Genomic DNA, 11,208 nt, shown 5'->3' on the forward strand with positions numbered 1-11,208 from the left:
TTCTGCAGACTGTATCTGTACTATCTGGTGAAGGCCAAAAAAAAAAATTAATAGGGCAGAAGGAAGATGATAAATTTCCTTTCTTTACTGGATAGGTAACTTTTAATGCCTGTAAGCCCGCCCAAAGATAAGTGCCAAAGCAGCATTTAATAGACCAGGTATGTGAATGAAAAGAGCATTTACTCCAAAAATACATATCTGAACAACATGAGTGTGCCTCATGGTGTCACATAATGTTTCACAAATAAAGACATTTGTGAAATGATGCTTTATTTTTCTGCCTGCTCAGACACTTCACATTTTTAAATTCATTTCTCTTATCCTCAAAGGAGATAGGTTTGTTTCAGTGGTGCTTTTGTGGATTAATGAAGTGAAATATTTACATGAATGAAACTAAAAGCTAAATTAAATAACCCTATTTAGCACAACATGATAGTTCTAGAATACTGGAAGTCAGCATCTTATTACTGGTACACAACTAAGGTGACAAGTTATAGATGCAGTTTGTAATGTCACACCTGGCTACAAAGAGACACAGTCCACATCTAAATCAGCCTGTTCTGAGGTGAAACAAAGAGTTAAAGACACAAAATTTTCTGACAAACTGCATTTACAAATTTGCATCAGACATCAGGCTTTGAAAAATTACACCACCACTCTGATGCCCCAAGTTTATTTCTATGTGGTCAACAGTGAAGCTTATCTTAAGCGGTGAATCTGAATCAGTGCGTCATACAACCAGAATTAGGGTTTCTTTCCCTGTATTTTGACCCAGAGTCTCCATTGCCTTCCAGTGCCTAGGTTCCTCTATGGTTGTGATTTAAGCACTTGAGTAGCATCAGCTTTTTCAGGCCAACAGTTAAGTGTTTAGTCAGCTGTTCTTCCAGTTCAAGAAACAAAGGTTTCCAAGCTCTTACTCACTACCTCCCTTCTATACACACGGAGAACATGTGCTGGCTCGCGTGTTCACAGTCTCCCCGCCTGTCCTCCTGCTCTAGCAGACCTCGTCCGTTCTCCACCAGCTGTAATTTGATTTGACTACTGTCTACTCAGTAGTCAACATTCCCAAAGTGTACAAGTCCCAAATAAGCAACATCGATATCACTTGGGACCTTGATGGAGGGATCTAGAGAGAGAACTCCTGAGCCTCACCTCAGAAACCTCGGGGCGGGGCCCAGCAATCTGAGTATGAGAAAGCCCTGCAGACTATCCTGATGCATGCTGCAGTCTGAGAACCACCACTCCACGGAGACCACTAGTGTGGTGGTTATCATGGTGACCCAAGGCCTAGTGTCATCTCTCACCCTTCACCAGTAGCTGAAGAACCCCTCTTCTTACAGGAACTCACACATCGTGCCTTTGACACTGCCTTCCCTTAGTTCCCCTCCTACTTCTTAAATTGTTCCTTTTCATCTTCCCCGTATCTTCCTGTCTCCTTAAAGCAGATTTTCCAAGGAACTGCTTCTGGCCCTCTTCTCTTCACTCCCTACATCATTCCTGGGAAATTTCATCCACCCTCCTGGCTACAGTCATGACCTCTATGGCTTTGTCTCCCAAACTGGATTCTCTAGCTTTACCTCTAGCTTCATCTGCTTTGCCATCAGTTTCAAAAGCCTTCAGGACATCAACACCTCAAAGACCTACTGTGAGTTATAATACAGAATTGTTACAACAAAAATCATCTTTCTCACCACACCTGTATTGCTGTTAATTTACAAAGAGTTCCAATTTCTTCTTTTACCTCCCAACCCCTTAGTATGGAAACCTCTTTCTTCCCACCACCATCTCTGATTTTCCAAATACCTGCTAAGTGCTAGGTCCTTTTGCCTAAAATCTCTCAATCTTTCTCATATACTTTGCTGTTTTACTGTAGATTATTTTCTGTCTATCTAGGGAGCAGAACTACAACCTGAGTGTTTTGTAGTGAAAGCTAAAGAGAGAGAAATTATGGATTATTTTCAGGAAGAACCTTCTAATAGTCAGGTGTTCACAGATGGGTTTGGGAATTCCCTCTCTCCAGAGATGCTCAAATGCAGGTTGGCTGATTCTATAGCCAAGGTTTAAGTAGCTGATGAATAATTGGACTTGATGGCATCTTACATCCCATCCAACACTTGCGTTATATGGATCCTTTATCACCATATTCTTCCAAGCCCTCATTGCTCACTCTTCCCCATGGTGTGAGGAAATGTTTCAGTCCCCAGTCTGTCCGACACTTTAGGCAGTCCTGGTTTTCCTATGCTTTTCTTTGTCACCTCCCTTTTCCCTATGCAAATCCTCATACGTGTATGGAGATTCACTCATTCATTCACCCCACCTATTACATGCTAGTGCCGGAAACACAGAATTGGATGAGCCATCCATACCTTCCAGATGGAGAGATGGACATCTGCATCACAGATTATAGCACAGGCCCAGCAATCTGTGCTTTAAGAAGCCCTCCAGGTGATTCTCATGGTGGCTAAAGTCTGAGAACTACTGAGAACTACAGAAATAGGCTAAAGTGTCCATCAGATTTTTGCAGAAGGTCATTATGTGACCAAGGGACTAATCTAATTGTGGTAAATCCAAATGCCATGGCAACTGCCTGATGAAAGAAGAATTGCTAACAAGGAAGCTGCTCCAGGAAATTTTTGGAAACCACATCTTACTTTCCTTTACTGCTCATTCTCACACCATACTTTGTTGAGTACACATGCGTATATCAACTACTCTTACCCTTCTGCACAGCACATGAACAGAGTGAACTTGAGCCTTAAATCTCATAGAACTCAACTCTTAAGATGTTTAGACAAATGCAATGGTTTCCAGGTTTAACTATCAGCTCAGCTCAGGGTGAATGGTTATAGAAGACCAATTAGAAGTTTGAAATTAGACTGCCAATGATCACCACAGAATCAAATTCAAGGACATCACTAATGCCTCACCTTCATCCATGGCTTCTCAAAAAACAAGCTTAGGAAGGCTACGTAGGACAGTAAAGATAATTTCGTCCAGTAGGATTTGGGGGGAGGTGGGGTTAAAAAAGAGGGTAGGAAGGCTTCTGAGTAAGGTAACACACCTGCATACTTTATTAACAAAATACTACTAACTTAGGAGGCCCCTGCACATGGGGGGCTGAGAAGCCACTTGCTTTTTTGAGGTGACTGTCTGCACTTCAAGATTTGCAGTTACACACAGTGAATGGGGGGAGGAATTTGTGTGGGAAAAAAATAACATTCAGACCAAAGATGCTTTCTAAACAGCTGGGCTTTCTGGTAATTTATCTAATAGAAAAGAATGGAGGAAAAAAACTCCAAAGCCAGCCTCAACACACCTGTAGATAAATTCTGTCTCCTCAGTAAGGAGCAGTCACAAGGAAGACTCTAAGAGAAACAGTGCCACCTTTGTTTTTTTGCTTCAGGCTATCCTGAAAAAGCTCTATTTGGCGTGGCAGCCAGGTTTCCCACGTGGCAAAGGCCCAGCTTCCCCAGCCTGTATTCCTTGTCACTGTTGGAGCACACAGGCCAACGGCTGACACAAACACCATCATGACAGAGCATGCTACTAACCTGCTCATGAACTTGTACCGGCGGGGCAGGTAATAGATTTTTCTCCTGGAAGAACAGCAAAAATGAAGCCAGTCGAGAAGAAAACCCATCGTCAGTTACAGTTTGAACTAGCAAGGAAGGAAAGGAGATTGAAGATAGAAGCCTGTAAGAGGTGAAGAAGAAAAAACTAAAAAGAGATTAACAGTGAGAAATGCAGTGGGAACGTAGGGCATGCATTTTTGAGTCATGAAATCTTATGAAATAAATTTCCATTGATATTTCTTCCCCTCCTAGTTACAGTAATTTTTTAATGGTTGCTCCTCACCTACCAAAACCTGTGCAGAGCAATAATTTGGAGCAACTGGTATTTGTCTGAATTCAGCTGAGGTCAGCTTTTTTTTTTTCAGGGATGCAGAAATGGATTGCCAGCCTGCTACATACATAATTTAATGGGCATGTGATTATACTAACTAATACTTATATAGCACTTTAAGTTTTTAGAATGCTTCTCTCACCTGATATAGGCAAGGGTAACATAAAAATATGCATAATTTATAACCAGTATGGGAAGGACACTAACAAATAAACATCAACATCTTGCTGCAAATAACCACACTAGAGCATACTGCCTAACCAGTGACCCCTATACTGGTGAATTCAAGAGGTAAACCAAGGAGTTCTGGAAAAAAATTTTTTTTAAATCAGACTTATTAAGGATCTATTGTACTTCGGTAACACGCATTTTAAAAAGTATTACAGATGCAAATTCTGGGTGTAGTGTGAATGGACAGCACATGCATCAGATGCTTTATTAAAATGCAATCTCCATTTCCATAGTTTGGGCTTCAACCAATGGGGGAGTAATGAAGCTGATACAGTCTGTATGTATTCTGAACTGTTACTGAGCTATCTCAGTTCGAGAAAATGGGAAGTTTATACACCAAAACTTATTGCATATCTGTGAAAACTTAAAAACATATCCCATGTTTGTAAAAGACAGAATTAGAGAGACAATAAAAAGATCGGTGGCTGCCAGGGGTTCGGGATGGGGGGAGAAGGGATAGGTAAATGGAGCAGAGGGGGTTTTTAAGGGCAGTGAAACTATTCTGCATGATACCATAAGGGGGGGATACATAACTTCTGTCAAAACCCATAGAATTGCACAAGACAGAGAGACTAAACTATGGACTTTATTTATTTACTTTTTAATGGAGATACTGGGGATGGAACCCAGGACCTTGTGCATACTAAGCAAGCAGTCTACCACTGAGCTATACCCTTCCCCTGGACTTTAGATAGTAATAATTTATCAATATTGGTCCATCAATTGTACCAAGTATACCACACTAATGCAAGGTATTAATAATAAGGAAACTAAAGTGTGGTGAAGGGGGTATATGGGAACACTCTATACTATCTACTCCATTTTTTTGTACACCTAAAAATGCTCTAAAAACAGCATATATCCATGGACATATATTTAGCAGAAGCAGGTTTTATTGACAATTTCCCACAAGAAATCTATTCCTCAACTTCCTTTTAAACATGTTAGAAACAAAAATCCAAGGAGACCAAACCCGGGATTCTTAAGTGCAGTCTACTGAAAATAATAAAGACGGGTAAGATTCTTAGAGGCATTTAAATAGTCAGCCAAATTGATGTTTGCACATTTGGTTGAAATGATACAACAGGGCAGTTTCTCCTTTGGAAATACATAAGTCTCCTTAGGCTAGAATTATTTGTCTGAAACAGTGGACAAAATGATAGCATAAATTTTAAATGCATCAGGTCGCATCAAGCGAAAGTATGCTTAGGTAAAATCACATCAACATTAACGAGGCCAATTAGTGCCCACACATTAACAGTATTTTCTCCTAAAATATTATCCTGCAAGAATTCCTACATTTAAGAAAAAGATGACTATTCACAGTAATAAGGCTTTTCATTTTATTGCCTGGATCACATTCTCTGAACTTCTCTTACGCTGCTTGCAGGCAGCACTTCTCTGCTACGTAATGAGTGTTCAGAGGTGCCACCTATGATACAGCCAGGTCCTTCAGAGACGAATGCTTCCAGGTACTAGGGGAACTTGCTGTGCATTCACACAGCCCAAGTTTCCACAATCTGCTTGGCTTCTTTGCTCAAGAAGTGTGTCCCGGCAGAAGACTGGTGAGATTGCTACTGGCGAGGGGAGTGTCAGTTTCACTAGGATTCACTACCTTACTTTTATCAAAAGGCAGACTTTTTAGCTCTGTTGGCTATAGATGTTGGTCTGATATATGACTGTCTAAGCATAGATTTCTTTCCTTTTTGGTCCCTATGTGTGATATAGTAATAATCCACATTGATAAATAATTGGCTGTGATTAATTATAAATACAGTGTAACAAGAAACAAAACTGCTATTCCTTCTCTCCTGGTGGAGATTTTATATATATATAAAATTTTGTGTATATATATATATAATTTTATAAAATAATTTTTGAAATCTTTTAAAAATTATATACAATTAAAAAAAATCCTTGGGTTCCATGATATCCTTGGTAATTTTATTTAAAATACAAAAATAAATCAAAAGCTTAGAACTATGTTTGTCCTTTGAGAGTTTTGCCTTAAGGCAAATGGATGCTAGAAATCCCAGCCTCTATTTTGAGTTGGTATTAGGAAAGACCAATCAACAAAGAACATGAGATGCACCAGGCAGATGTATTACAGGTCTATGAATGGAAACTGCCCCTCTCTAAATGGGTCCCTAGCTCCTCTTCATTTATAAGAATATAGATGTTTCTCTGTCTCGATAACTTTCCCCAGTTCACTAAGAGGTATATTTTAGAACTGGCACCAGTTTGCTTAATTTCTGTCCTCTGATGTGGTCTTATTGGCAAATTGTGAACCAAAAGTATTTAATTCTTTAGTCTCTTTGGAACTATCCTTGGTACTAAATCCCTTCACCTCCTTTAAGAGACTCCATTATTCCCACATATCTTGGCATTTATAATCTGAGGTTTAATACTTTATTTCATTTCCACCTAGCAAATGATCACCTTTCCTTAGTCTATAGGGAAAATAAGAATATTCACCATGAGATGAAGGAAGACACATCCTTTTAAATCACTAAGCCATCCATGTAAACTATTCCTGTTCCCCTCAGAATAAATATCAATGCTTGTGTTTGCACAGAATTTAATGACCTGACTTTTAAAATTTTTAAAAAAAGGTTATTTTAAAAATAAGATCACATTTTCCTGAAATTTCTTTAACTTATTTCACTGGAAGCAGATTTTAATTTTTTTCTGGAAGGGACCAGTAGGTAAGGACCCACACCACTCATCCTGGGGTCTGGCTGTTCAAAGAAGCAGTACACAGGGTTTCTAAAAATGGCACTTTGGAAATGAAAATGCCACTTAGAAAATATTTCTTTCTCACAGGCACTTGAACTACCTACCTAAGGACTGAATTAGCCAGACATTTTCACAAAAAGCCATGAAGTCATTATTAGCCAGGAAGACTTATTGCATTTCTTAAACTTTCAAAGGATTTTCTTCTCTAATACTGTTCCAGTCTGCACTTCAGTTCCGGTTGTTTGGAGAGAGGAGTACACGAGCAGCGAGCAGCGGAGGGCACGGGGAGGGGAGACACTTTCACACCTACCTGAAAGGCATTCTTACATTCATTTGTTCTGCATATCTTCCAAGCACTTCCCATGGGGCATGCAACTTCACAAAGATAATGTCACTATTTATTAGAGAGGACTGAAACAGAAAAAAACAAACTAAATTGAAAAGTATATCCAAGTCTCCTATGGTTTAAATTGAGTTGGAAATTAGAACACATGAACTTGTACAGAGTTTAAGATTTGGGGCATCCTCCAGCAAGAATCTGGGTCCTTATGTGTCCATATATCCATTTAACAAGTACAGCACTGTGTGCCAGGCACTGGAGAACCAGCTGGGAACGAAAGAGATATGAATGGCATTTACATTCTGCAAAAACACACCAAAAAGGAGATAGGCAAAAACAAGTTAAAAAGAGAGGGATAGATTCAGAGAGTGATGAGTGTTCTGAAGATAAGCACCAAGTCATGGGAGAAAGAGTTGGGACGGGGCACCATTCCTTTGGGCAAAGGTTAAAGCAAAGTCCTCTCTGAGGAGGGGACCTGTGAGCTGAGATATAAAGAAGGAGCCAGTTGGGTAAAGAGCATCGGATGAATATTCTAGATGCAAAGGTCCCAGGTTGGGAAATAGCTGGGTATGTCCCTGTCTGAGGGCCAGGAAGGAGAGGAGAGTGGTTGGTGAGTATTAATCATGGAGACTGGTATGAGAAGAGGCTGGAAAGGTGAGCAGGAGTTGTCAGCATGGACAGTGCTTCACAGGCCCCACCAAGATGGCTGGACTTTATTCTGGGAACATGGGGAAGTCATTTTGATGTAGGTTTTCAAAGATCACTGTGGCTGCTGCATGGAGGATAAAGTATAAGAGAGAGTTGCAGCAAAAGCAGAGAGAAAGGGAGCTGCTCTCCGTCATCCAGGCAAAAGCAGAAGTTGGTGGTGGTGCAGATGAAGGGACCTAGAGAAGTGAGCCTTAAATCTGGGTCAGCAGCAGGCGGGGCTGTTTCAAAGGACTACGTTCTTTGGCACCAAATCTTTGCCTCCTCTGGGGCTTTTCATCAACACAGAACTTAGACAAAGAAGCAAAACTAGGACTTCACACTCTGTTAACCACCCAACAGGTTTTGGTCTGTGCCTCTGGCTGCAGGCACATCTCCAGTGAAGAGATTTCCTTTGGAAGTTGTTTTCCCGGGGTTGGGGAGGACTGGGTTGTAGGAGGAAGTAGAAGAAAAATGAGAAAACAGTAAACCAGAGCCACTTAAATTAGCAAAATGGCCAATTATTTATCCATATCTATCTCCCACAGGGTCGGTCTGAACTGCATACCATTTACATTTTTACAGTTGAAGAATATCAATTTAAAAATTTGTAGTTTACGATGTTTTAGGCCTTTGTGGCTGAACTCTCCTTATAATAGTGTTGATAATCAAGGCAATATTTTCATACATCTGACAAAAATAGCTCAACCTCCTGCTTTAGCTGGGGGAGATCTGCGTTGCAGGGAATTGTTTTCATGTTGCAGGCGAAGCACAATTATAATTCATTTCTCATATTTTCATTCAGGGTCTTCTTCCTGGGCTTATAAATATTGTATTTAATTCCTAAGAACTCCTCAAGATATTATGAAGATCAAACTTGTATCAACTACAATGTTCTCAGCTACCCTGGTGATGCTGAATTTCCCAGGGGGAGGAGGCCAGAGCCCAAATCCACAATGGTAGGGGGTACCCTCTGACAGTAGTTAGAAAAATCAAACTTTCTAGCAGTTCACACTGAAATAAGGCTTTATCTTTCAGCTTAGGACAAGCAGACCCCTGTGTCTAAGTCCCCCAAGGACAAGGAATGTTTCTGTTATTCATGGTTGAATCCTTTGGGCCGCGCACAGGGCCTGCTGCAGAGGGAGCCCTCAACCAGTGTTTGTCCAATAAAATAGGAACAGTCAGTCCTGACCCAGGTGAAAGCTCTCAGGAGTCCTGTGAAACAGGCAGTGACTGAAGATGAAGGGATTTTTGGAGCCAACATAACTGGTTACTGCAAATCAGTGCAAATAAGGTGCCCACCCAGGGAACGAGCAAGCTGGGAGCCACTGAAGATGCAATGTGTAGTTTTCTGTTCAGCCACCTATTACATTCAGTCCTCTCTGCACCGGGTGCTGAGAGCCAAGTAGCCGGGAATGTGAATGAGCTCATAGGTGGCGATGACCAGACAGAACACACAGAAGCACAGCACACACATACCCTCCATTGTGCCCCCTCCACGTCTGCAGGTGCGCTGGTGCCTTGGCCTGAGATGGTCTCCAAGCTTACCAGTGGAGCATTTTTGTGCTTTGGGAAAGACTAACACTTGCTTTTCAATATATAATACAGTTTTCCAAGTTAGAAAGCAGAAGAAAGACTACATTTCCTAAAAATAGGCTTTTATGTTTATACTCAAGATACATTTCAGAGTCCAGGAAAGTTTCATGGCTTCCTCACTTGGGAAGTTCCCTTGAGATACTGGGAATTCTTTAAATTCACCCAGCTTCCTGAAAGGGTTCTCACTCCCTGTTGTTTCCTCTCTCATTTTCTTATGAGAGAAAAACTGCACAATAAAGACAAAATGGGAATGTGATTGATTCACAGAATCAACCAAACGTTGATGTAGAGCAGAAAATATATAGTCTACTGCAAAAATAGTCATTCTGTAGATTTCCCATGGACTATGAAAACATTAAGAATACAATATATTCCACTCAGGACACCTTTTGAAGTGCCACATTCTGTGTGTGGAAAAGCCAAGTTCATTACCTGAACACGTTCTGAGTCAACTAAACTTCTAACGTGGTATCCCATCCGTTTTCTGTATAAAAGAGCAACTGTTTTGATTCATTCAGCATGATTAAAATAACTTCACTGTTCTTATTACTTTGATGACAATAATAACTATAAAACCACCACTTTACTATAATTTTTAAGTGTTTCATAATTTTAGAAGCACTTTTACACATTACCTCATTTTATTCCCAAACTTGTAAGAGAAGTTTCTGTCAGTGTCTTAAAGGAGGAAAGAGATTTGGTCAAGGGAGTCTCCTGTAGCCAAACTGAAAGTTTATACCAGACTAAAGCTGAGTCTACACACACATCCCTTGAATCCCTTGTCAATTTCATCTAATAAACTCTGAGGTTTAAATAAATCCATGGCTTTTATGTGTGTTGACAACACACAATCTCTGAATTGTTTATCAGTTTATACAGACTAATCTGAAAAGAATTTCATATTTTAGAAAACAAAGTAATAAAATCAAAGTGGGGAAGGTAACCTCTTTAAGATTACCTTGATAATCTTGAGACAAATGTTAACTGAATTCCCTTGAATGTTAATGAATGTCTATTCGTGTGTCCTATATGTGTACGCACATGTGCACACGCATGCCTGGGTCTGTGTGTGTATGCGGCTTGTTACTCATATTCTGTTTTTCAAGGAGAAACTGGACTTCAGCCCAGAAAAATAAATGTGAAACAGATGATTGTTAATTACATGGCTCATGTATCACCCTTTTCTCTAGCACTGAATGATTAGGCTACTGTGTCTAAATGGGTTTTTCCCTGTTATTAAGTATTGCTTTCCACATAAATCCAAGTGTGAAAGTGCCAAAGTGAAGAGAAAAGAAAATAATTTTTTGAAACACAGAGTTGTTTCAATAATATATTGCAATAAAAAAAATCCCTTTGGTTAGAACCTTGGGGAGAAGAAAAATGACCGTTAACAAGAGTTTGGAAAATCTCCTTAGAAGGATGGCTGGAGAAATTAAGAAGCAGCATGGAAAACACCTGGAGCAGAAATAGGTAAGATTCATAGAAAATGTTCCCTCTTTCTCATTCATTCAACAGGAACACATTGAACACCTTCCAGGTACAGATGCTAGGAATACAAAGATATAGAAATCGTGGTCCTTGTCTTGACAGTTAGATTAAGACAACAGTAAGGAAAAAAAGAAACAACATGCCATTATGTAATCCAAGCAATCCAACTCTCAAAGACATGTAGATGTGCACATCTCTACATCTCATGCTTCCCAAAATCACTGCTGACA

At 40.0% G+C, this 11,208-nt stretch overlaps 1 protein-coding gene across 1 annotated transcript in view; it reads right to left on the bottom strand.

The window, feature by feature from the left end:
• ANO4 (anoctamin 4) overlaps positions 1–11,208 on the bottom strand; it is a 309,704-nt gene that overhangs the window by 109,279 nt on the left and 189,217 nt on the right. Inside the window, exons 6-7 of the mRNA XM_032493545.1 lie at positions 7,181–7,281; positions 3,552–3,596 (exon numbers count right to left, since the gene is read on the bottom strand). Of these exons, the coding sequence (XP_032349436.1) occupies positions 3,552–3,596; positions 7,181–7,281 (146 nt within the window). The remainder of the gene's footprint in view (positions 1–3,551; positions 3,597–7,180; positions 7,282–11,208) is intronic.

This window comes from Camelus ferus, chromosome 12, assembly GCF_009834535.1.
Source record: "Camelus ferus isolate YT-003-E chromosome 12, BCGSAC_Cfer_1.0, whole genome shotgun sequence".
Lineage (NCBI taxonomy): Eukaryota > Metazoa > Chordata > Mammalia > Artiodactyla > Camelidae > Camelus > Camelus ferus.